The sequence below is a fragment of the Clinocottus analis genome, unplaced genomic scaffold, assembly GCF_023055335.1.
Source record: "Clinocottus analis isolate CAN_PGR_092001 unplaced genomic scaffold, fCliAna1.0.p SCAF_25, whole genome shotgun sequence".
NCBI lineage: Eukaryota > Metazoa > Chordata > Actinopteri > Perciformes > Cottidae > Clinocottus > Clinocottus analis.
Window position 1 is genome coordinate 2919008 of NW_027175987.1, and position 27363 is coordinate 2946370.

Here is a 27363-nt window from a genome sequence, read left to right on the forward strand (position 1 = left end):
AGGTCTTGATGGGGTAATGTCAATGGTTGTGGTGGGAGTGGATAGTAGCTCAATGACCTCATCCCGACTCCCCGCCCCCGGGAGAAAGTGAGCTCTTGAGTGTCGTAAAGAAGGGGGCATTTACGGCCTTTTAACAGACTGAGATGGCCTTACCCGCTGTAGCACACAATCCAATTTACCAGCCCGGACTTTACGGTTAATGGGACATCTGTGACGGGATGAACACACACACTCAGACGGAAACACACACTCAACCTAAAATGCCTTAGTTTTCAATCAGAGTGGACAGGCCTCAGTGATTTTTGTCATCTTGTTTTTTGAATAGTGTATTTTGTGTCTTCACATATGTCTGAACTCCACTGTTCATAACTCCACCAAACCATTTTTAAAAAAAGGAAGCAGAAAACAGTTTTGTTCACCCTTCAGGCTTCGGCTTTCTTTTTGGCAAAAACTGCACAAATCCTTTGAAAAACCGTGAAGCTAAAACAGGAACATTCTCCAGTGATGTCATGCGAATCAATAATGCACGTTCGGAGCACATTTCGTGCGAGCTGATTTTTTTTTTTTTTTTTTCTCCCCCCAGTTTATGTTCCTCATTTGTTTCCCCCCGCGCAGTTCCAGTGGTTTTGAAAGAGGATGCATCTCTTCTCTTGTTGCAGGCGGTTGCGATGTGCAGATATTTCAATGAATGAACGGTCGGCTGACTTCGTGAGGGAATAGGAGGATATTCCACTGGGGATGAAGCGCCTCCCCTTTAATCGCTCGGCTGAGTTTCTCTCGGCGCTGTGTCGTCGCTCGCTTCACTCGCACGTTTGCCGTCAGTCGCTGGAGGAACTCCGGCAGATTTCAATGCTTTTGTTTTTCTTTCCCAGAAAAGCTGCTGTTTTCTTGTCCTTTTTGTGCAGGAAAAAAGGGGAAAGGGGAAGCTTTCGTCACTTTTCTGTGCCGCTTTTTTTTTTTTTATTGTGACCGACATGAAGAAACGCGGAATAAAGCGTCCAAAGTGGCTGAAGGACTGAACGGGCTGGTGAGTGAGCGCAGCGCTCTCCAGCAATGAAACCCAGTGTTTTGGTGACTGTTTGTGAAAGTAAAGATACATCTGGAAAAAGCGGGTTATTTTCATCTTGCGTTTGCGGCTTTCCAGAGAAGCATGTGCTAAAACTAAACATGTTTTACTGGTTGGTTAAATTACAAAATTAAACAAAAAATGTGCCGTTGTTTAAATTCCTCATTGCGTTGATATTCACGTTGAGTCTTTGTCTTCGTGTTTTTATTTTTTATTGGCATGTTAACGTCAGACTTTATTGCAGGGGTGTGAAATGTAATCGCAGCCTTTGGGCAAAGTCCAGATGCCAGACGCTATTGCTCCCTGGGTAAAACAAAAGGAGTGCGTAAAGCCCAGCTGTTGGTGTAGTTTATCGTCACATTGAGTGCGTGTAAACGCACACTTGACGGTCTGCTATCAATTGAAAAAGTTGTTCTGCACAGATATTATAAAAGGGATTAAAGTCTATTTTTTGTGATGTTCACACAATCTCATCAGAAATAAGACCAAGCAGTAAAACCCCCCCATGTCTCTGTCTGCCCCCTGCAGCCTCCTGCCCTCACTCCACCACACGCCAGCAGGTTTTGGAAGCGGAGCTGCGATGGCCAAGTGGCTGAAAGACTACCTAAGCTTCGGCAGGAAGGTGCCGCCGCAGCCGCCCACACCAGACTACACGGAGAGCGAGATCCTTAAAGCCTATCGGCTCCAGAGGGACCTGGACTTCGAGGATCCCTACGAGGACTCGGAAAACAGGTCCAGGGGCGAGTCTGGGACCTCTGACCCCAGCACACCCGTGTACGGGTCTCCCATGAAGACATCCAGTGTGGACGTGAAATCTCCCAAACACAGACTGATCAAAGTGGACTCCCAGGAGCTGGGGCGCACCAAGATCCTCCTCAGTACTGTCTCTTTAGATGACCAGCAAGAGCCTGTAAGAGCTTTAGATTCCCAGCATGTGTGTGTGTGTGTGTGTGTGTGTGTGTGTGTGTGTGTGTGTAGGTGTGTGTGTGTGTGTAGGTGTAGGTGTAAGCAAAAAGCAGGAGATGACAAATTCAGCTTTTTATGAGGAAGTGAGAGGGAGGGGTGAAGGGAAGGCACGTAAGTGATGAAGGAAGGAAAAAACACTCTCCCACTTCTCTCTCATCTCATTTTCATCACTGTGACAGCTTTATTGATCAGACTCCATAAGCAAGTGACTAGTAATGTGTGTCTCAAATATGCAATGTTTACATAAATCACATTACATCCCATGCGCCACATAAATCCTCTACCCTCGATGGAAGAAGGAATTATTGATGGCTCGAGCGGACCATTGAGTCGGAGAGGGTCACGGTCCCTTGAGTTTATGTCCTTTCATAAATAATGAATGTGGTTTAGTTTCGCAAGCTGAGATAGACCCCCACATGAGCACATGTGAGGGGCCATATACCGTGATATGTCAAGGGCCACGGGGAGGTATGATTTGTACTGTGGTGTTGCTTGTCTCATCAGGACTGCAGCACCTTTCTGGCTGTGCTGTGTGCATGTTGTGCTGTATAGAAAACATCCACGACTACTGCGCGGAACAAAGGCAAACAGATGTTGAGACGGAGCGACTAGAGCGGAAGCGAAGGGTTTTTTTTTTGTTGTGTTTTTTTTTTTACAAGGAAACGGTCCTCACGATAATTCTGCTCACATATGCTGAGTAAGTTAAGGAGTATTTGAGGGTTTTTCAAAGCTGCAGTTAAATCCATGACTCGGCTCATGGAAAATGCTACAAGTGCGAAAGTCCAGGAGTGGATTGAAGTAATAGTCTTAACTCGAGTCGATAGCTGCCCCCCTCTACTCCCCTCTCCTCCTGCTCTCATTAATTTCCCAGGGTCTGTGGGAACAACCGCACTCTAATTTACATTGCAGATTCCTGTGCGTCGATAGATAACCTGTTACGGAATCAACAGGGGATTAAAATGTAATTTTGTGAGGGCGTGTGCACGTCTAGCAGGAGTTTAGGAAGCGAGCCCTGCGACAGTGATTTCCTTTGTCAGGGAGAAAGACATGGGAAGAGAGCCCTTTGCCAAAATGTGTATGCATTTATAGGTATATGTGTGTGTTTGTGTGTGTGACACCATATGGCTGCTCGTGTAGCTGTCAGTGTGCCAGATGATCACTGGTTTTCTCCTGTGCAACCAGCTCTTTACTGTCCGTGTTCTCTTCCCACGAGCAAGAAACACTTGATCCTCAGACAGGACGGTTTCTGGCTACATGGCATGTAGTTGAAAGGCAGCAACTAACATGCAACATAGTCCCTCTTTTGGGCGTTTTAAGAGGAAACTACATTGTATAGCTACTATAGCTTTGCTATGGTTTTGAGATGCTTCACACGAAACATGCAAATTGGTTTCTGGATGATCCCGGAAAGCGTAACCAAACATATAGTTAAGGCCCCATTCAGTGAGTCTGTGATTGCTTGTTAAGAGTGTTGCGCTGCGCTCTCCATCTCTGCTCTTGATGAGCTATTGTCTAGAATGCTTTACTTCAAGGGTTTCAAAAGTGTGACTGACAGCTTATATGTATTAAAAAAAACCGTTGGCTGAAAGTCTGAAATGTCTGATTTTAAATTGTTTGTCTGCAAAGCAACATTAGAAATTGGTTTGCATTTATTATATGAATGCAAAAAAACAAATACTGGTGACGTTTTTATCAATCAAGAGCTAGTTAATGTTCTGTTACAAGTGTGTCTTTTGTCCTTTTGTAGGTGGTGCCGTCTGCTCCATTGGCCGGCGAAACCGATTATTCAGACCCATTCGACGTTCGCATGGACCACAGGTCAGAACCAGATCTCAGATCTGTTCCCTGTGAGAACAACGGCTACATGGAGCCGTATGAGGCCCAGAGGGTCATAACAGGTCAGTGGACTCATCAGTCACTTTATTTATAGGTATTATAATGTTTCAGTGACCCACATTGTTGTCATAGAGGTTTTCTGCTTCCTTTTTGGATTGCAGTTGTCTCTGCTAGTTATCGTAACGTGTGGTGAACCCATCTAATAAATAAATAATGAATGAATCAGACATGCCTTTACAATAGGAGAGTAAGAGAGCATCCTGAAGGGTTAAATACAGACTTCTTACCTGTCATAAAAATCAGTCTGCTATTTTATTGCGTTTCAAGCGCACCATCTCGTATAACTGTGGCGTGAAGTATCGTCATTGATCTTAAATCTGTCAGCCTGTTTTTTTTTTTTTTTTAAAACAACCCTCCAGATGATCAATGACTCAATCAGTCTTTATCGCCTCTCTTTGTCTTTTATAGTGAAGTATTTCTGCATTTGCGGAACAACGGCTCCTTATTTCCAAATTTTCCTTTGTTCTAGAACCGGTGGCGTTAAATGTGGCATTTCTCAGTAATTCCAGTTTCATGACTCGATGTGTTGGTAGACAGTCCTACGTCAGTGAGACCTGTCCACTCGTCACACGCTCTCAGCCTCATGAAATGTCCCTTATGAGGTGTCTACCCAGTATCCCGTCTCGGACCCTCCCTCCTCCCTAGTGATTTTCTCTGACATCATCGAGCTCACATCTATCGTTTTCCATTTGTCTCTCCTCCCATAACATCTCTGTCTGCCCCTTTCCCGCTCGCACTCTCCCTGCTCTGTCCCAGTAATTTAGTGTAAAAGCCTCCCCCCCCTCCTCTTTCTCCAGCTCACTTCATCTCGAGGGCTCTCCCTGAGGGGAGTCTGGCTTTTTCTCTCTCTCTAATCTGTCCTGCAGCGAAAACTATGTCCGGTCCTCTATCCGTTGTCACTTTCGGTGGCTTTTTGGTGATCAAAATGAAGTTCCTGATATCGGGCTTGAGGTGAATCCCTTAAGTTGCCTAACTGAGAGACCGTGAAGAATTTTCTTTTTTCTTTTTTTTCAATTCTCGTTGCAGCTAGGGAGAATAGATTCTTTGCGCTGATTGCAGAGCGTGAGGCGAAGCACTGTCTCAGCGCTTCTGTTGACTCTGATTTGAGCCCGTCACTCCGGGGCTGTCTGTCTGCCGGCTTTTGTGTGTCTGTCTCTGCCCGCAGCTGCTCATCAAAAGACACAGCAGAGCCGCAAAGCCTGACTCAAGATCGCAATAATAATGATAATAATTTCTCACAACGACTGTCCTCAAAAGACACCTGTGTGCTTCATCTTCACTGTAAGTTTCTGGGGGGAAAAACCATCTTCAGTGCTTCTAGTGTCTCTGTTTCCAGCGCCCCCATTCATCTGTATGCTTAAACACTTCCTGTCGTCATTCCCCTCACTCTTCAATCCACTTCACCTTTTGGTCAATATTGATATTTTATCTCCTCCCCTTCCGCTGTTTTCCTCCATCATGTTTCCAATGAATTTCTCATTTTATTTCCGCCTGTTTTTTTTTTTTATCTCTTCGCCTTCATCTTCTCCATCTCCAAGCTGTCGCTGACACCGCGGGTTCCCAGCGCAGGTAGAGCAGCATTCAGCCCCGCTGTGCTTCTGTCTCAATGACTTAACATCAAACACTGGCAGACCCCCCCTCCCCTTCCCCCCTCCTCTCCGCCTCCTCCTCTTGTTTCCTCACTGCTTCCTTTTACTCTTCTCTCTCCTCCCATTTCTCGCTCCACCACCTCCTCTATCCCTCCTCCCTCGCCTTGCTCCTCCTTTCTCTCCATTTCCCCTCCACCCTCTTCTTCACAACCTCAGGGCCTTTCCCCGTGCCCGCCACTTGGTCGCCATGGTGACTACAGGGTCGCCCAATAGCGGTGTCTTGTCGTGTGAAGGTTAAAGTTTTCCCCTGCCTTTCACCAGGGAACCCTTCCATTTAGTCCTGTTCCCTTCTCATGTGAGTGCACCTCCTTTTGCAAGGCTGCCGGCTGTGTGCACAAAAGATGCCTACTCCTTCTATTTTCCCCCTATTTAATCCTCTTCTGTACCACCTGTGTTTTTTTTAAAAAGGGTACAGTTTTTAGGTCAACATATCAAAGCGCCATCGCTGATTGCTGCTGCTGCTGCAGCACGGAGGCTTCTCTTGATGCATTTAGAAACCAGATTTCATCCTCTTGTGCGTCAATAATCTTAAAGCCCTTTATCTCGTGGCCATATTTGACTCCACACAACAGTTGCAAGTGCTGGGAAACATTTCTCGGTCGGAACCTACTGAGAAAGTGATGAAAATGTTAATAAGGGGCCATGGATGCTGTTGTGAGCCGTGCTAGATTGCTGCTGGGATTCAGGATGGACGAGACAGAAAAGGAGGGGTAGTTTGTCTAACGTGTTGCAACTCAGCATCCAGCCCAAGGCCTTATTAAGCCCCCCGATATGAGATTCTGAGCCCACGGCAAGCTGTGCAAACATCATTTTTCTCTCTCCCCTAATTCTAGTCATGTCAAAGCTCAACAGGCTTTATGTTTTTTTTTCTTCTCTTTATTAAAGAATAATGTCACTTCATCGCTACCGGCATATTATTTCTCAACTTTGTCTGTTGTTTATTGCAGATTGGTAGCACATCCAAAAGAATTTCTTTTGGTATTTTATTTGTTGTCATTTTTGCATGCGTCGTGCGTGTGAATCTGTGTTATTTTTGCATATGCATCAACAGAGCTGCAGCGCGGTCCAGGAGCAGGGCGGTCACGGGGCGGGGTGCAGCTCTACGATACCCCCTACGAAGATGAGCGAGGCCAGCGCCCGGGTCTGTTGTACGGAGAACCTCAGGAGGAGAGCAAGGAGAGCAGCAGGCTGCCGCAAGACGACGAGAGACCGGCTGATGAGTACGACCAACCCTGGGAATGGAAAAAGGATCACATCTCTAAAGCTTTTGCAGGTAACTTTAAAGATTTATGACGATATGCTTCCAGTAAAGTCAATAAATATCAGGGTGGAGCTTAGTCTGGAAAGAGCCACCTCATCGTAGCTACGTTATGTAGGTTGGACAAGAGATAATCAATAAGCTGTCCTTCAATTAGAAGTTTCTGCACCTGATGGGAGGAATACTCCATGAACGGGACTGTCACTGGTCTTTGCTTGTGATTTTTAAACCGGAAAACATGGCATGGAAATCAATTTAGGAATACATTTTAGACGCAATTTAGACCGTGGAGCTGCTGAATTTTGCTTCATTGCATATTTAAATCGATATTCAGAACGTCTCAGAATAAAAGCTTTTAGGAAAAATTGAGGTTGTAATATTTAGGACGGCGAAGCACTTTTGCAGGAAAATCATTTTTAACTGAACGCCCAGTTTAATGCCTCCATATTGTATCCATTGTATTGTGAGTGTCTTTTAGCCACACATTGAGTCCCAAAAAGGGACTCGTTCAGTAGAAATTGTGAAAATGGTTACGATAATGCTCGAAAATAGCAGTTTCAAAGGTCAAAGCCAGGAGCAGAGAGCCATGCTGCTATTACTACATAGTGAAATACTCATCTAACTGTCCTGACCTTTTAATGCTGAGTCTTCCCCCCCATCACTACATCTCAGAATCCATTTTTATTTGCAGAAAACAGATTGCTGTGACCTTCACTGCCTCAGCTAAAAAGACACACATCTTTTTATTGTTCTCTCGCACATGACGGACCACAGTCACAACAACAACCTCGGAGATGGTCATTAGAATTGTCGGAGACGGCTTGTGCTTGTGTGTCACGTGTGCGTGAGGGAGATACAGTAGAGACGTCATAAAGAGAAGGTTGGGAGAGGCACGAATCCTGTTATTTTCTCAATCCTCATATTATCAGAAGTATTTCAAAAATAATTGGCGCAGTGCATGATTATTATTTTTCAAACGTGGCACTGACGGTGCATGTCACAACCCATCCCCATTACGTTCCATGTATTAAATATAATTGGGTGGGAGCGAGTGAAGTACAAATAAGAGAAACGTAGCTGGACTGATGGGTCATTTAGGAGTGGATCAGTGTAAGGCATGCAAGGCCAAGTCGGTTTAATTGAGCTGCATCTCCAAGTCACCAAGGTCAAGGTGATGGCATAATAAATCAACCCCACCCCCCCTCTTCTCCCCTCTCTTCCCCTCCCCTCTTTCCTCCTGTGTGTGTGCCCCCCTCCTCTTCTCAGTTAATTACATGCCTGCATGTGCATGACCAATCCAGTGTTAATAAGAGAGTCATGGTCAGCGCACCATTGTCTGAACGCATACACACACACACACAAAGACATTCACACCGTGTTCAGGCTCTAATCGCATTAAGCAGAGAAGCAGCAAAGAGACGCCGTAACTTATTTGAGAGCAGAGATGATTTCAAGAGGAGGCGCACAACGGTTAATTTAAAAGAAATGACACTTAGCACTTGTTCCTGCTTCATCTGTCGCTTTTAGCCTCTCCGGCTTTCCCTCTTTGAGCCACTATACAGTATTTGCGCCGGCAGAGCAGTGCTCACAGCACCGTTACAGAGCGCAGTGGAGGAAAACGCTTGTGAGTTTTCTGACCCCTTGTTTTTTCCATTTGGAGTCAGCACTCTGAGCTGGCATGCTGTCTGTCTGAGCAGACCAAAGCACTGGAGTGTAAACACACAAACAGTATTTTCCATTCTCACATTTAATCCATATTCCCAGACCCACTCAGCGTTGCTAGGCACATGTGAGGGAGGGTAGAGAGGACGAGGACGAGGACGGGGATGGAGCAGAACAAGAGCGATGGAATGGGAAGGAGGAGAGATATGAGGAGAAAGTATGAGAGAGATGGACAGAAGGAGGAAAGGAGATAGAGAGGCTGTGGAGAGGAATGGAAAGGGACGTCCAAGGTTATGGTATGTTTTGGTGGCAGCTCAATGGGTGTTTGTGGAGACCCAGTGTTTCAGAGGGGAGGGGCATTGAGGAGAATTAATGGTTGGGGGTGCTGTGGCAAAGGGAGGGGAGGGGGAGTCAGGGCCATTGTGACAGGGTGCAATCCGTCATCCGCTAACACATCTCTCAGACACACACACACGCATGCATGCATATATATATATATATATATATATATATATATATATATATATATATATATGCCAACGCAGCAGTGGTGACAGGGCTGTCCCCATGGCCCTCCCTCCCTGTGGATGTGACACACTCACTCAGATAAACCGCTACAGGGGGCAAAGGGGCGGCCTCGCAATCTGCCAGCAGCCCCTCATCATCACCTTCACACAGGCGCATGCACACACACACACACACACACACACACACACACACACACACACACACACACACACATGTGGATTCTCAGCTAGGTTTTCCAGCTCTGATTATCAGGCCCCCTAATTGAAGGGTGAGAAGAGGTTGTGTGCATGTTGGCACGAGAGTGTGTGTGTGTGTGTGTGTGTGTGTGTGTGTGTGTGTGTGTGTGTGTGTGTGTGTAAGGGGGGCTGGTGCATATTGTTTGTGGTTTTGCGTGCATTGCATTCATGCAAGCGCTTCTGAACAGAATCTCTGTAATTATGATTTTCACAGCTTATCCATGCTTAAATGTAATCGCCTGGGCGAGTATTGCATTTTACGGCTATTTTTCAAAAAAGCATCAGAAATAAGCTTGCCTCCAAAACATTTCATTTATATTCCAATGTCCGCTTCAGCCAGCTGCGTGAGTGTGAATCTCGCGGCGCCTGAGGGGTCGGACTTACGGGCGTCTCTCAGTTCGGTGGGTTTTAATTGCAACGTTAGAAAGCTGTCACCAGTCACCACCGTCCAACTCAAATTACAACAGTCATTAATTCTTGGAAGTCAATAGACAGTCCGGCAGAGGGAGATTGGCTCTGCGACCATTCAGCATCAATTAGTGAGCCAATGAAAGGCACAATCTAATTATCTCTCCGCTAATGAACAGATGAATGTATCTGTCAGGTATTTCATGTTTGGAAGTTTCATAAAGGAGCTTTTAGCCGTTTTCATGCAGGTGACGGCTTTTAAAACATGGAGGGGTGTGCGCATGATTAGAGGGTCGCAAGTCAGCTGGAAACCTGGATGAGGACGGATGAATGAATAACATTTCCAGCCCTAGGAATTACGATCATGGTGCCATTGAGAAAAGCACTTATCCTCCACTTGTTCCAGTGCAGCTGCTCATTAGGCAACAGCAAAAGACAGGGGCTGTGCAGGGAATGAATGTGTGTGTCATGAAGGCAAACGGCTTGTGTTTTTCTTTTAAATTGGTCCAGACAAACTATTTGCAGTACAAAACGTTAAAGTGGGTATCCTTGTGATCAAATAGTTTTTCCCCCTCACGTTTCTGTGGCAATTTGTTTGATGTACAATCGTAATTGATTTATTCCTCAACAAATGGCTGTTGAGGAAACCAGTGGCACTGATGTAGTGATGGCGACGTCGGTTGGGAGCTTGCAGGATGGATTGCCAGACAGACTTTCATGGTGCCCACAGGATGGATCCTACTGACTTTGGTGATGCCCTGTCTTTTTATTTCGTGCCTCCATGAGGTTTTGAGTAAAATGTTCCGACAACTATTTGATGACGTGACATTTGGATGTAGGCAATCAGGATGAATTGTAAGGACTTTCAAGTTTCAAGGTTTTTATTTGTCACTGTACCACGGGGTCGCTCAACGAAATTTAGATTGTAGTCACAATTACGAAAAAATAAATGATTCAAATTGATATTTGAAGGATGGAGTAGGAATTAAGGAGTGTCGCACCCAGAGAAAAGACGCTGTTTTGAAGTCTGGTGGTTCGGCAGCTGGTACTTCTGTATCTCTTTCGGCAGCAGGGTGAACAGGCTGTGGCTGGATGAGCTTTGTCTTTTGATATCCCTTCAGCTCTTTGCAGGCTCCTCTTCTCACCAATATGCTCAATACATAGGTGCCAATGATGATGTTCTGGGCGGTTTTAATCACCCGCTGTCGAGCCTCCCTGTCCTGTCCCGTCCACATCGCGTGCCAGTTTGTATGTTTGCAGTCTGGCTGCTTTCTATTGCTCCCCTGTAAAAGTTGACAAGAGCTTGGAATGGGGAATTTTAATAAGAATATTAGGAAAAACTGCCGCTCTTGAGCTTTCTTCACCAAGATAAAGATGTGTCGATGTCAGATTGTTGCCGATTCCCAGGAACCTAAAGCTGCTAAATTGGTCAGCATCCTTGATGTTGACAGGGGTCCGTGTCTTCGCCTCCTTTTTTTTTTTAAATCAATAACTGGCTCATTGGTTTTACTGACGTCCAACAGTAGGTTATTCTCTGAGCACCACTGTGCAAAGCTGTCGTTCCTCTTCATATGAAGTCTCATTGTGGTATGTAATCTAGCCGATGACATTGTATCATCTGTAAACTTTACAAAAGAGTTCTCCATGTTTGGGGCAGAAGTCGTAGGTGTAGAGCTCAAACAGACGGGGGCATCTGGAGACATCACGAGGTCAAAGTTTGAATTTTTCCAATTAGCTTTGCAGATATTTGGGCATAAACCAATGTCATTCCACATGCCTGAGTTGACATTTATGTTTAGAGCTAATGGGCAAATGTTAGCATGCTAACTTCACAGAGCCACTGGCATGGCTTCAGACTTGTAGAGCAACCAGCAGCTGAGAAGCAAAACTATATTCATTGAGTGAATTGAGTGAATTGATTCTTAAGAAATTGAAAAAAGATATCATCCAAGTCATCCAGAACATTAGATTGCTGTATCCCTCCTAGTGTGAATAGTATTTTAGGCGTAATGCTGAAGGGTGCTTTAAAGTGATACAGGAGGTTGGTTTAGCAAAGACACCTTGACTGATGGTCTGCAACTGTGTGTGTTGTGTCTGGTTGTCGAGATACATGTGCTCCGAAAGGGCAGGACCAGGTTTTCTGTCCCTGCAGGGGCCTGAAAATGTATTGTGGTGTGTGTGTGTGTGTGTGTGTGTGTGTGTGTGTGTGCGTGTGTGTGTGTGTGTGCGTGTGTGTGCGTGTGTGTGCGTGCTGACAACCGTGAGCGAGATTTCCATTTCTGGTGTGATGCTGCTCTGAGCAGACCCTGGGGGCATCTGACCAGCCTCTTCATCAATTTACCGTTACAGTGGAAGGACTCGTGTCGCTTTCTCTCTTTTACTCTCGCTCCCTTTTGCTCTGTGTCACGTCCCCGCTCACCTGCCCCCTCCCTTCTCCCCGTAGTGGCATTTCTTCCTCCTTCAGCGTGACCCTTTACTGACATTAATGAAAAGGCATGTCCTTCGTGATTCCCTCTCGCTTCCCAACATGAGAGATGGGTGGAGAGGTGATGGAAGTAGAGTAGGGCAAGACACGAGAGGAGCGAGGGAATATCGAAAGAGAGATAATGCCCCACTTAGAGGAAGATAGGTTAAAGAAGAAAGAGGGATGGATTTAATGAATGCTCGGAAAATAGAAACACAGACGAGATGATCAAAAAATGTGTGATGCTTGAACTTTAAATCTAGGTGGTGTTGAGGCATTATATGAAAAAGAAACTTGTATGAATTTATGTTTTTCTTCTCCGTCTTCTTGACTGGCACGAGGTGTTAATTGTCTGTCTGGGGACCATTTTGCCAAGCAGAAGGTCGTTGTGTGTGTGGAGAAAAGATGTGATGCCAGGGCTCTTTGAAAAACAGATGTCTTCATTAATGGACCTAATGAAGCTGTTCCATTGTCTTTGTCTGCGCCTCCTTTATTACCAGGATGTAGAAAACAGCTGGTGTGCTTGAATAGTCAGTTATCTGTCAATCACGACGAGGTCTGGTCATTCCCTCCCCCTCAGATAATTTCGGGTAATTGCTAGCAGGTACAGAGGCTCCAGCACATGTGGGATTTTGGCAGACGAAAGATGACTGAATGGCTGTTTCTTCAGCTGGCTTCCAATGGGAAACATAACTGATGAGAAAAAGACTCTGTTGTGGCAAAAAATGTAATGAATACAGTGCAGTAGATTTTAAACACAAGTCATAAACATAGGCTGTGAGCACTGATGAGTGTGCCTTTGTCCGTAAACCATTAGTGAGCCTCATTGTCTCGTAATAGCCCTCATCCATAGAGAGCCACAGGTTCCCATTAGAAGTGAATGGAAGCCAGATGTTCCCTTCCACTGAATGAGTGACACGGTGGGATTGTCTTTGTGTGCACGTGTATTTGCATGTGTGCACTTTTGTTTGTGTGTGTGTGTGTGTGTGTGTGTGTGTTAGCTTGATATTCAGCCTTTTGTTATCAGAGTGAGTAGTTAAGGCAAGGTTTGTGTTTGTTCAGTCTTTTGCAGTAGAGAGAGCTGCCAATTGTCCCGGATAAAATACAAGTACACTGGTCCCCGTTAGCATGGTAGAGCCTGCAGGTTCAGGAAGGGTTACGTGGGTTACCCTAAATCGAGCCTTGCATATCCAGACCCATCTCCACACCGCCGGCGCTGGAGAGCGGTCTGGCTGAACCGTAGACTGTAGATAAGAAGTTGACGTTGGTTTGTGGACAACAGTTTTGATGCCTCGAGTCAACGGCTGGATTTATTGCAACCAGATGTGACACAAGAGCCAAACACAACTGAAGATTTTTTGACAACCCAAATGTTAAAATGAAGTTTCTCGTTCCGAAAACACACCGGAAAGGGTTTAAATTCTAAGACGAAGAACACGTCCAACTTATATCACTTTTACATTTTGGTGAATATCTCGATATTTGAGGTGGAGTCAGCAATTCTGGATTGTTGATATTTGTGCTCAGCACTCAAACAAATACCATTAATACATTTACCATCACTCTCACACCCACTGACTTTGTCTCTATGCATCCATGACCTTTCCCCTGATTGGCTGGAACATCGTTGTGTGGCTCAAGGGCGATATACAGGAATTTACTGTCCTCTGCGTGTCCTTATACTCCGTCAGACAGGTTATATAGATGCTCATATTTGCGGACCTCTTCAGCCAAATGTTCTTCAACGGGATCCATTGTTTGTGTTTCTGCTATGGCTTTAAAAAACAGCGGTATTATGCTGTGAAACCGGAAATGCCAGACTCAGAAAGGACGCGGTTAGCAGACCAATCACAGCCTTGCGGGCTGCGAACGGCTCGCTTAGCTTTGTCGGGTAGTCAGAAATTTTGGGTGACGCACGTAAACACGCAAGATGGCTGATGGGACTACGCGAGGGGGCTCTTGCGGCTCTTGCGTGTCTTGGGTGCCTGCGTCTCTGCGTAAAACCCGAGTATAAATTACCCTTTAGTCTGAGCCACTTAGTTAGGAGGACTCAGTCTTCTACTAGTTTCATTTCTACTGATCCCATTAGGGCTTTATTGAGTGATCTGCCTTATTTCAATTTATTATGAAACAAACAAATTAAACTAAATGGGGAGCCATAAAACAAGTCTATTGTTTAAAATGTCTTTGTCCAAAAAAGAAGCAATTGGGATAAGCCAGGGGAAACAATTGAAATCATCTCAACGCTTACTTTTTTTGCGAAGAAAAATACATCTTTCAAGATGCAATATCCCCTTCCTCCCCCCCCCGCCTGTGTAACACCACTACCTGATCTTATCTCTCACTCAGATGGCAGAGCACATTTCCGATCTGTGATAAATGGTCTTAGAGCTCTCTCTCTCTTTCGTTCAATCTCTCGCTTTGTCTCTCTCACTTTATTGTGTGCTTCTCGTTCACACCCTTCTCTCTTTCCGATGGGTGACTTTCCGTTTTGCTTGAAAATTAGAGGTGTGAAATGTGACGTGGGGCCGAGCGGACAGGCAGCAGTGTGGCAGCGCTCTGCTGTTTCTAGGTGTCAGGTGGGTTTGTGTGTGTGTGTGTGTGTGTCTGTGCGGTCCTGTGTGTGCTATTGGGGGGTGCCAGGCCACACTTTAATCCTGGCTTCAGTAGAGGTGCGGGTTGCTCCAGATGGGGCCATTGTAATGCGCCATGCATCAATAATTCACGGCGAGCCAGCGAAAGTGGCGGAGTGTGTCTGCCTGCTCAATAATTAACCAGGGAGGGAGAGGGGCATGTATGTACAGCCTGGGTCTCTCTCCAAACGCCCATTCAAATGGCCTTTGATGTCGCCGGCCTGGGGGGTCTTTGGATTTGTCGGCTCATTAAGACGTCACCCCACTTTTCCTTTTATTTGTTTTGTAATCCGTTTTCGCTGTGAGCAGGAGCTGAATGCACCGCGTGGAACTGGCAAATCGCATAATGCGAGTGTGTGTCCGTGTGTGTGCGTGTGTGTATGTGTGTGTATGTGCATGTAAGGCTGCAGTAATGACTGTTAAAGTATATGGTTCGCCTGTTACAGTAGATAATGAGCTATTTTCAGGTTTGTGAACCTCCTGCTGCTCTCCTACTGTTGGTACATGGAGCATTATTCTGCCCCCACACTCCTCAGTCTCACTGCTCTGTGGGTTGCAGTGCACATAAAGTCACGTTTTGTTTTCATTGCGTCCGTGGCTACGAGACAGTTTCTGAAAGTGGATTTGTTCAAATGACTATAAATAATGTAGCCTCTGTCTTCTCATGTCCTCTCTGTTTTATCTTCTTTGCTTTCTTCAGTCTTATCGCACATGAGAACATGATGTAAATATAAGGTCTAAAGATGTTTTCCCCACATGTGTGATGAAGCCAAGGACAGGAACTAGAGTGTAATCCTTGTCTTTATGACAGGAGGTATAGTTAATTCCACACCACATCTGTTGTATAATCGCACATGCACTCTCTCGACACGGCTTCCCTATCTCCCACCTCTTCCACATCGCACTTCTTGCTCACTCTTTCTTCCTCACATTCAAATCTTGCACCTGATTTCTGTCTCGCATCTTTAATCATCCCCACTGCTCCCACATATCTTCCTTTCGTTGACTTTGTTCGAGCCCGTCTGCTGTTTTCTCACCCTGTCGCTCCCTTTTTCTCTCTCGCCTCCTCCCCGCTTCCCTTCCCTCTATTAGAAATGAGGGAGTTGTCGGAGTTGCCCTGGCCTGCCCCGGTGGGTCAGCTGGAGGAGGAGCCCCCAGTCAGAGAGCCAGGTGACCTCCCACCCTGAATACAACCCTCCCCCTCCCTTTGTCACCGCCTACACATGTGTATGCACTATGCAGTCACCCTGACCTTCATGACCCAGCTGTTGTCCACATCTGCTCTACCTCCATTCAGGGGAAAAAAGAAACCTGCGGCCTGCCTGTTGCGTTTAATGGTGTCGGCAGTTATTTTTGGGGGGTTTAAAGCTCTCCCTTCTTAAATTACCACATTCCCCTCTTGCATCAACCACGCATGAAATACTCCCTCTAAATTAAGATGTCTGCCTTGTTCATTTCAAGGTACTTAGAAGAGCTACGGTACACTTAATGTTTAATTACAAGTTCTGTAGATTGAAGTTTAGCAAATCAGGCACACAAGGGGTAAATAACACTTTGGTCTGTACAAGTCATTTGCTCCAGAATAGAGTCGTCAACACCAAGTAATCTGCAGCGTAGCCGAGTGGAAGACAAAGACTTGCAACAGAGCCAAGCAGGGAAGATGCCAACTTCCTGTCTCTTATCTCCCCTCTGTGACACATAAAAATGTTGATGACGGTAATTGTGACGATGCTGATACTTTTGCAGCCTGTCAGACCGGGACCTGCCGTCCTCTAGTTTGACCCATCCACGAGAGGCCTCTCTGCTGCATGCAATGTTTTGCAATAGCCGGAAGTCTGGTGTTTACCCGAATCTGGCTGCGAGGTTTAATCCCTTCTGATCGTGTCACGGTGTAAATACTCTGACTCACTTTTTCTGTCCCCGTCTGCCAACAGTGCAGTTCGATGGCGCAGAGTGGGAGCGCTCCTCGTCGCCCACGGAGCGGTTGCGTCCGGCGGGGCCGAGGTCCAGCCCGCTCGCAGGAGGGGGGATGAAGTTTCGAACGCCGCAGGAATGCCTCACCATGGTGGGGGAGAGAGTGGACCCAACGCTGCCTCTGGAGAAGCAGGTGTATGTATGCAGTCTTGTGTTAAACCCACAGGAGCTACATCAACACACATCATTTGCTGTGTGTCTGAGAGTATACACGCCACACAATCCAGTTCAGGGTTAATCACAATGACTTTTGATAGTTAATGATGACACTTCGTCGTTAACTCTGTTGTCATCCATTTTAATTGAATATAATACAGGATAAAGAAAGAAAAATAACAACACATGGGTAACTGAACTGTAAGGAATACATCACAGAAATATATGATTAAACTAAGCATTTTGTCTGGAGTTCTGATCTTTAAATGCATCAAACAAATATAAATTATGCAATTTTGTGTGCATATAAATACAATTAGCATAAACTATTCATCTAAACTAAAAGTATCTCTGCATGGTTGCCATGCACGTACGTGTATCATTCATTGTCATATAAGTTATTCTGAATATTTGAGGAAGAACAGGGTGGTACGTCTCACAAATCAATTTTATTCCACCGCTCTGATCTATTAAGGGCAGGGACACATTAAGTGAAAGCAGTTATGTTTTCTGTGCCGCTAAGCAGCATCCACAAGAGCTTACAGAGCTGCGAAAGGTTAGAAGGAGAACTAATTAAGTCAGAACATTAAAAATAAGCATTTACTTTGGGCTTGTAATTTCAGACATCACTGGTGTAATTCATGTGCACATAAAAGGCCGTTTTACTAATGAAATTCAAGCACATGACACCCCTTAAGCACACATGCACATGCGCACACACACGACGCACACAGTGTTGTGCTCACATACTGATTCACTTGAGGATGGCAGTTGATTATTATGCCCCATTACTCCCTGATGATCTCTTAAAGGCTGTTTTGAGCTTTGTGTTTCCTTCACCTCTGCTTTAAAGGGAGAAACAGCATCACTGCCGACCTGTAGCATTCAGTACACGTCACCAAGTCATGTCCAAGAAAATCTCATTATTTTTATTGCAGGAATATAATTATGTTACCCACCTGTTGTGTTTATCCCCAACAGTTATGTTTATTATGTATTTAAATCAAGGCTCTATGGATGGCAATTTCAGTCAGTCTGTCTTTCAGTTGGTTGGTTGGTCCACACTTTGGTCCGGACTGAAGTATCTTTAAGATTACTGGATAAATTGCCATGCTATATTGTGCAGAAGCAATTCCTTTTATATTTTCTTTAGCGCCACCACAAGGTTGACTTTTGTAGTTTTTAGTGAAATTTCAGAAACTATGGAAGAGATTGCCATACAATTTGGCAGAGATACTCATTCACATCTCAGGCTGAATTGTAGTTACCTGGGTAATCCCTCAATTGTTCAGTAGCGGCAAAACCAATGTCGTTCCTGGCACAACTGTACTTTTGTTTTTAGTGTTTAGCAGTAGCAAATGCTAGCGTGCTTACATCCTAACCTAAAATGGTGAACATGATAAACACCTGCTGCTTTGTGAGCATGTTAGCATTGTTATTGTGAGCATGTTAGCATACTGTTGTGAGCATGTAGCTGCTGCAAGCTTCAACGAGATGCTAGCATGGTTGTAGACTCTTGTCGTCTTGTTAGAAGGGTTGTTTGATTATAACATTTTAAGACCTTGTGCTGATAGAAAGACGGTTAGCAATGTGTTCTAGCGCAGATGCAAGAATGCAGTCCACGATGGAAACGCTTTTTATTTAAAAAAAATGTTTCCTGGAGGTCTTGAATATTAATCTCTAGAAACATTTATACTTCTGCTAATTACTAATAATTACTCCTTTTTACTGTGTGTGTGTGTGTGTGTGTGTTCTGTTCATCAGATGGTACCACGGTTCGTTGTCGCGTTCGGAGGCAGAGTCGCTGCTGACGCTGTGTAAAGAATGTAGCTATCTGGTGAGGAACAGTCAGACCAACCGCTCTGACTACTCCCTGTCTCTTCGGTAAGACACGCACACACACACACACACACACACACACCCCTACCACAATGAGCAAAGCAAACACCTGTGCACCTTCAGTACCGCTCTCCAATAAACAGTGTTGCAATTTAATTTCAAAGAAGAAGTGTGCGTTTGAAGCCACCTAAGCTACTGATCTCATATCGCAGTCACCACATCCCTCCATCTGTCTCTCCTCGCTCCGTCTCCCTCCCTCCCTCCCTTTCACCATCACCCCCACTCAAGATCACTGCCGCACTGATTCCTCTCCCGATACTCATTTGCAGGGCACAATACTGCTTATCTGGTCAAATCTCTCCCTTGTAATTACTACCATGATCCATCGTCCCGGCCTCACCGACCTCCCATCATCCCTCTGTCCTCACCCCATCCTTGGCCCCTATCTGTGGCCTTCCCATGTGGCCCCAGCGGGCCTTCTAAGTGGTAATCAGGCAGGTAGAGCACACTTGAGTGCACACATCATCCTCCCCGTAATCACTAATGAATATGAATTACCTTCTGTGGGCCACACAAGAAGAGAATCCGGGAGGGGGGGGCGACATATAAACAAGCTCATGCATTACTCATTTACATGAGGAGAGTGGGTTTGACACACACACACACACAGACACACTTTCTCAAGCAACAAGGTCACCACTGGCAATGGTTCCCCAACTGGCGATTGTGAGGTTTGGAAGTAGTGATTTCTTATGAAGTTGCAAAATCTATTGTTTTGCTCGGTCAGAATGTGGGACTGTCCTTCATCGCCCAATCTGTAAAGAGTCAAAGCCGCTTAGCTCTCCGACTGCCTTAAAGGGAAAGTTTGGTTTTATACATCCTTTTATTGTCTTAGTTTTGGCTAACCAGTAATACTGTAGTTCTTTGCTGATATTGAGGAAGAGACCAACACTAGAAAGAAGTCAGAGGTGACAAGAAACAAGCGCAATCTGAGGATCATACAGGTTTAAATGAAGAGAAGACGGTAAAAAAAAAGAGCAAAAAACAAACTTTTCCGTCGTCATAAATCTATCACACTTTAAAGACTTTGACCTACTTACACTTTCCTTACGTTCCACTGTCGTACAAAAATGGAGGACAAGAGGCAGATCGTGTCAAATACCCTTGAGTGTTATCTTGTGTCAGGCATTTTGCATCAGGGCCATTGCACTGGGAAGTATACTTATTCTGTTTGACTTGTATGCCTGGGGAGAAGACTGAAAGCCTGTGTCTGTATTCAAAAACTTTCAAACACCTAGCAAAGCCTTTCAGCCAGGTGAGTGATGTAAACTTTAAACCTTTGGGTTTTACCCCCAAACACAGTGGTTTAGAATGTTATGGTTATAAACCAATGGCTTCTTTGCAAATACTTTGGAGACTAGATTAGAAAGAAAGTCAAAGATAGTCTTTAACAGGCTGTTGTGAAGGGTTTGCTGGTTGTTTGCTGACGCTACTTTGGCGACAGCAAGGACAGCTTGGGTAATAACAACAGCTAAACGTGATGTGAAATAGTGCAGCGTACCTTGAAAAGAGTGAACCTCAGCTATTGTATGATTCGACAGTAACGTGGACAACATGAGGGACTGTTCAATGGAGACGAGATGAAGAACTCCAAAGTGAGTCGGCACTGAAACAAACAGGCCTGCTGGAATTATACCAGCATGAATATTTATAGATCATGAGATACAAAGAGTCCCCAAAACAAGCACGCCGTCAACTCTGAGCGCTGACGTGATGAAGCATCTGGCTCTTGGCGCTCTCGAGGCCAGTGGGACAAATCATACACTGCCTGTTTGGCTGAGTGTAGTCACAGCGAGTGTTTTTTGGGGGGATTTCACTGCTCTTCCAAATTTGAATTTGGTTGACTAGAACAATGACAATTATGGTGACCGACTTCGACCCTCCTCTTTCCCTCTGCATCTATAATTAGACATAAATCATGACTGGCTGGGTCTTAAAGGGGAAGTCCTGTCGTGGCTGAATGTCCCTTAAAGGGAGGAAGCCAGTGTGGTTCTCTCGGCTGAGCCACTTTCACAGTCCGGCGTTCTTCTTTCCCACCATGCGCCATTACGCCACTCATTCATCCATCATACTGTCCCGCGCTTCCTAATTCACAACATGGTGTTAAATCTTGGTTAGAATCTTGTCCTCCGAGTGCAGGAAGAACGAAAAAAAAAAAAAAAGAAGGGCCCATAAATCCGGGCTGTCATTTCCACTGTGGCATTAAGTGACAAAAAAAGTGTGGAAGGCTGCTCTTTTATGTGCCCCTCATTTCATGGCCTCCCTCTTTTCTCTCACTTTCATATTCCCCTCCCTTTCCTCTTTTATCTCCTTTCTTTCTAAACCCTTTCTCCCTGTTTTCTCCCCACAGGAGCTGCCAGGGTTTCATGCACATGAAGTTCACCCAGTATAAAGACGGCAAATACGTGCTGGGACAGAACAGCCCTCACTTTGACACCATCCCAGAAGTCATCAACTTCTACACCACACACAAACTCCCGATCCGAGGCGCCGAGCATCTGTCTCTGCTGTTCCCCGTGCTGGTGCAGACTCTCTGACACGCCTCCTCCTCCTCCTGGACCTCCGGGACGTCATTGTGATCGGACACGTAACGCTTGAATGTTTGATGGGGTCTTCCCAGCGGAGTGCCCGCTCTCTCTTCTCGCTGGGCTGGACTACAGGAGGAGAGAACTGGATTAATTTTGAGGATTCAACACGCCGTTGTACTTGTGCCCACGTGTCTCTAACATCCAGGGGATCGATTCACATGAAATGCAATACCTGAACTTCAGGCAGTCTTTGCTGTAACGTCTTTCTCTCTTGTCCTTACTGAGCCGCGGGGTTGGGGGCGGGTGACATGTCTTGATTTCGGGGCATGTCACCCCAAATTCTCTGGAAAAAAAGCTGACGAGAATGCAAAGGCAGTTAGCAGAGCTGTAGCGGGGAGACAGTCTGTATATTCTGAATGTACTGATGCCCCAGTTTACGGGAGATTTAGATTGACTTACTGTTGTTCCAAAAAAACACATCTCATCGACACTGGTTTAAGATAATAATATTGCTGTTGTAAGATGAAAACCTCACTCGTCATATTTAGCTGATTTTTCATGTTTGTATGAATCAATAGATTAAATTGCACTGTATAAGATGAGAAAACCTTTTCATCCTCGGGCTTGGGAGACCCTATTGTAAATGTTGGAAAATTCTCATTTTCCATGGGGAGAAAAAAAAATGCTATTTTCAAAAATATAAGGTTTTTACCACCAGCAGTTATATTTCAGATGCTTTTCTACACAAAGCTACACCTGCTGATCTTCAGCCAGTCTGTTCTGCACTGTCATGCTGCTGTACGTTGAGGATTTGCTTGACACATCTCCATGTTGTTGTTGTTTGTTCCTTGTGAGCAACAGAGATGCTGTGTTGTATTGATACCTGTTGACCTCGCTGACCTGGACCTCTTGTTGTTTGCTTGCAATTGTGAGACAATGCTAAGTTTGTAAAAAAGGATAAAAAGAAAAAGGCAACCTGTCAATGCTGTCATTGTCTTCTCACTAACTTAAATTTAAGATTGTAGGCTGAAGCAATGAGATGCAAGAAACACTGAACTAAAACGTTGTGACTGTTGCCCGCATTCGCAGACTTTCTACACATTTGAGCGCAGATTTTCTTTCAGTCGGCCACGTCCTTACTCGCTCGTTGGTGGGTCGTATTTGAGTTAAACGCTTGCCATCTGGTATGGGTTCCCATGTCTGCTGCCTGGTCGCAGCATTGTGTGGCAAACATTGATTTTCGAGGAAAGCCTGCTTTCACCAAACACGTTATGACCACTGGAAATGACAAATGGGAAAAAAATATTTAAATCATTTCCTTTTTGATCTCAAATTTGCTGGGTTGTTTTCATTATTATTATTATTATTATTGCAAGTTTCTGTCACTAATAAAAAGATGACAGGATGTGTACCCGCTGTGTTGAAGCATCTCATCTGTATGCAGAGTGTTGATTCTACATGTAGATCTTTATGTAGATCAGTGGTTCCAAACCTGGGGGCTGGGACCCCTGAGGAGGACTTCGGAGATGACTTGTCTCGAAAACAAAATTCTGCTCCACACAATCATGTTTATTTACAGTCTGGTGTCGGGCTTTTTTCCCATTTCTTGTGAAATACGGTCCCTTCCTCTTTACGCCTAAAAAAAAAAAAAAAATCAATCTGAAACAATTTGAAAAGGGAAAATCTTGTTTGGTCTCGTGTTTGATGCAAACAGAAAAGACTTCCAAAATATTCAGGTTTTTTTTTTAATGCAATACACTCATTAGACTCACCCAGAAAGACGGAAGAGAGGCACAAAGGACTTGGCGGGATCGCATGCTCCACACACTCAAATGCACGCACATTTGCTTTCCCCCCCCATCCATTGACAGCAGGGTTGGGAGGGAGAGGGGTGAGGACTGAGGGGAGGCGGGGGGCGGGGGGTGTGGCGGAGGAGGAGGGGTGAGGCAGTCCTCATTATTTGGGCCGCGCTGCAGTGAAAAGCACGGGGATTGCTTTCATTACTGAGCCAAATGAAATAGCAGAGGCTGATTACCCGCGTGACGGAGAGAGGAGACGAGCTGGATCACTCTCCATTGGGGAGAAAGTGAAGGAAGAAAAAAAATAAGGGAGGGGAGGAGGAAGAGGAGGAGGAGGAGGAGGGAGGAGATGCTGCCTGGCTGTACTTCCCCAATGAGACTCCAAACAAGTGTGTGTGTGCGTGGGCGTTTGTGAGTGTAAGAGAGAGAGACGGTGACATGGATGGGGGGCTGCTATAGTCCCATTTCCTCTCAAACAAGACTCCCTGGGGAGGGATATGAATATTAACGACAGTGGAAGTGCGGCATGTCAAAATCAAACAAATATCTCACACTCATTCCTCTTGCTTTTGTGTAGCACTTACCTTGCCTCTGCTTTCCTTTTTTTAGAATGTCTCTTTGCTAATTTTGAGTAGACTGAAGGATACCTAATATAGAGCTCTATTGTTATTCCTCTTTTGTGTAGTTTGGAACAAATGGCAATGTCCTCGCAGCATTATGCCATGATTCTGGTGTGTGTTTGTGTGTGTGTGTGCGCGCGCAGCTGTCATACCACAATGTGTGTTATGTCAGATCTGGGGGGTGTCAATGGTTACGTGGTGACAGCAGCTGTTAATCCATCAGACATGCTTGGAGGAATGAACACCTGTGATCAACGCAGAGCCAGAGAACATGTTGGGAAACCACATAACATGCACACACACATGCATGGCCTAAAATTGTTTCATTTTTTCTTGTGCTAGAATTAGGAAGCACAAGTTTAAATGGAAACGCGAACGATGGCCAAATACTTTAGTTTCAAGGTCCTGGAGTTTTGCATGATGTCACACTTACTCACGGGGACACTTGGAGAGAAAAAAGCCACCATTTATTTTTCATAACACTTGTACTTTTACAAGTGTTAAGAAAAGTGAATGAAGAATTATTATATATTATAAAAATAAATGAAAACAAATCTATTTGTAATTCTCACCAAGAATACATTTTGATCTCAAAAGGGAGGCTCTGGCACGAGTTTCACACTTTAATGGTCGTCTTTGCCTGCCGCTGCTCTTTTACACGACGTGCAAACCTCCGGGCTGCTCGCATGCGACGAGGCGGGGAATCGGCCAGCTGTGCTCGCACGCTCAATGCCACAAGTGAGCGACGGGACACGCATGTCAGACTAGAAGGCTGCCGTCCTCCTCCTCACTTATCCCCGACCCCAGACTCGCTAATCCCAGCAGTTGCGGCAGGCAGGCAGGCAGGCAGGCAGGCGTGGGGGGGGAAATGGATTGGGGGTCACTTGTGAGCAGGTGTGTGTGCATGCCGTCAGGCCCCGCCAGAGCGCCGCAATCACAGAGGTTTTGGAGTGAAAGCAGCTGCTGTTTTGGAAGATTTTGGGGAGAAAGAAGGGGGGTATTGACTTTGGAAGAGATTGCTTATCCAATCCTGCCACCTATCTGTTATGGTAGGATGGCAATGAAAGGCCGGCTGCAGAGAGTGGCGAACACAGTGTTACTTTATTTAATCAGGTTAATCTGAAAGGTAATATGTAGAGCGTTAACAGAGCGTTAATGACTAGCTGAGATAACTCTGTCATTGCCGTTGTTTGGGCCGTTTGCGTTGTTAGCGGCGTTAGCTGCCACCATGTTGAGAGCCGTGTGGAAGCAACGTGCTCTGAATTTTGTATATTGGCCGCCTTATAAAGTGCAATGAGCAGCACGAGACGCGATAGTTGATTTGCACAATGGCTTTACTGTCTGGAAGAGAGAGACTGAGATTATTCTCACATGAAAATATACTTCTTTAAACATAGTTGATTAATACATTACATACGTTTTGTTCCAGCTTCTCAAATGTGAAGCTGTTTTTCTTGTTTCTACTGAATGTGTTTGTAGCTTACGCACACAAAAAAAGTAATTCCCGAACACCCTTGGGCCGTGGGGAAAATCTCCATTTTCCTTTGTTTTCTGACACGTTAAAGGAGAAGCAATTAATCCAAAAAGATTAATTGGTTATAAAAACAAATGTTAGTTGCAGCCCTACAAGGCGCGCATTAGGCTCAGGGCTCCTATCTATTTACACAACCTAGAAAGGATGCATCGGTTGTCGCTTCAGGAGAAAGAAAATAGAAAACATTCTGTCTTTTTTTTTTTTTTACTTTGGTTATTTCTGAAACTCAACCGGAGTCTGCTTGATCCGCACTACAGGATATTAATGGCAGTGTGGTGTTGCGGGGGATGCTGTGAGAAGTGCCCACCAATCCAAGTCTCAGCCCGCTCCTTCAGATATCCTCCCACCGAGTGACCTTTTGCTTTCGCTCCCCCTCTGGGTTCCTCCCAGCTGCTCCCTGGATGAAGCTCTGCTCCCGGGGAGCTTATCACCAAAGTCTGCCTGGATCTCCCCTCTCTTTGTTGCACAAGTAATTACGCAAGTCGGGGAGGAGAAGCATCACACGCCACCTGAGCGCGTGGGCCTCCTCTGGTCAGAGTGGTACAACTCGGCTATAGAGGAGAGAATGGCCTCGGCTGGGGGCTCCCTGCGTGAGCGAGCGCCTCCAACGGGAACCCTCGCCGCTCTCCGCCTGGCCCCACTCCACCTACACGCCGCTTCAAAAAGGAGATTTCAGAATAGAAGTGTTTCATACTGGCACATTCAGTCGCTCGGACCAGATGGAGTCTTTGTTCTTTCGCTCAAAAACACACACGGATGCACACACGTCTCTCACACACACACACACACACACACACATGCATGCATGCCCACTTCCTCACCACACAGCGGTATAAAGCCAGGATCACAAGGACGGGGGGTGGTGTGATTCTCTTGTCCTCTGCGGTGTTCACATTAGTCATATGCAAATAGGCATTGTGCACAGAGAACAGCACAAATCCACCATGTCTAAATCCTCAAAGAAGACCGGTGACGGCTATTTAGTTAACATGATTTATTAAGGTGTTCGACCCAGTTAGCGCATGCAGCCATTAAATGGTGTTTGTTTCTGGTGTTTGGGCAAATGGAACCTGTCATCTGCTGGAATTTGAGAACGTGAAGAAGATTGAAATGAATAGGAATTTATAAATCTGTAAAACTACACTGAACATGTTTGAGTTGTGCTTTTTTTAGATTGAAGGAAAATATGATGAAACTAAGTCTGAGGATGAGAACAGTTGGCATGGTTGTGTCTTTTCTTCCTGCTCATCTTCATTGTGAGTTGATCTTTCCCCTTTAAGGTTGGTTATTGTCTTGTTTTTTCATGAAGATTCTTGATATCAATCAAAAGTTTGAATTCATCACGTGATGTTAGATATGAATATAGATCATTGTGTGTTTGTTTAATCTGTATATTAAGCAGACATCAGTCTGTAATCATCACCACCAGGACATTTGAGCTGATACACAACTGAAGTTTTCAATACGTCCAATATAAATTGATTGATTTACATTTCTTTGGCTCGAGTCAAAGCCCTTCTGACTTGGTGTTTCCCAGCTACACAGCGTAGTTATCTAACTGATGCCACTGTGCTGGTACACCTGGCCTTCATTAGCAGATGCTTCCAGACTCCTCCTACTTCTCCTGATGCTGAAACTCCAACTGCAATGCATTGGCCCCTTGTTGAGCAAATCCACACTTAGCATGTTCACCTGGTAATCTAAATGAGCGACGACGAAAAGGTCTAACATTCTATATATTATTCATTTGTGTGGCCGTTTTGATCTTTCGGCTCCAAACCGATTGTCATGAGAGCAAAGACATTGGAATCAAACTAAATCGGATGAGGAAAATGGGAACATGTTGGACAACAACGGTGAGAATAATGAAAAAGAGCAGAAGGAGAGAGCGATTCACTGACTGCAAATGACGCCTCAGCTCAACATTTTGTCATTCTCTTCCGTTCCAGATGGCATAAGGGCACCGTCATCCTCGGCTAATTCAAGAAGGAGAACATTTCTGACAGGAAGGAGCAAGTGACATTTAAACTGGAAATGCGCGGCTGGTGCTGCGCCCTTGCTGTCTTTTCCCATCAGATCTGGAGGTG

At 45.3% G+C, this 27363-nt stretch overlaps 1 protein-coding gene across 2 annotated transcripts; it reads left to right on the forward strand.

Moving 5' to 3' along the window:
* Positions 1-1603: 1603 nt before the first annotated feature.
* Positions 1604-22657, forward strand: shdb (Src homology 2 domain containing transforming protein D, b). Of its 2 annotated transcripts, XM_068591449.1 has the most exons (7): positions 1604-1976; positions 3780-3930; positions 6629-6850; positions 15859-15936; positions 16701-16875; positions 18661-18780; positions 21146-22657. In XM_068591449.1, exons 1-7 carry the CDS (start codon positions 1647-1649, stop codon positions 21330-21332), a joined length of 1263 nt encoding a protein of 420 aa, XP_068447550.1. In that variant the 5' UTR covers positions 1604-1646; the 3' UTR covers positions 21333-22657. The 2 variants fall into 2 exon arrangements, with proteins under 2 accessions (XP_068447550.1, XP_068447551.1); XM_068591450.1 differs by lacking the exon at positions 15859-15936.
* The last annotated feature ends 4706 nt before the right edge of the window (positions 22658-27363 follow it).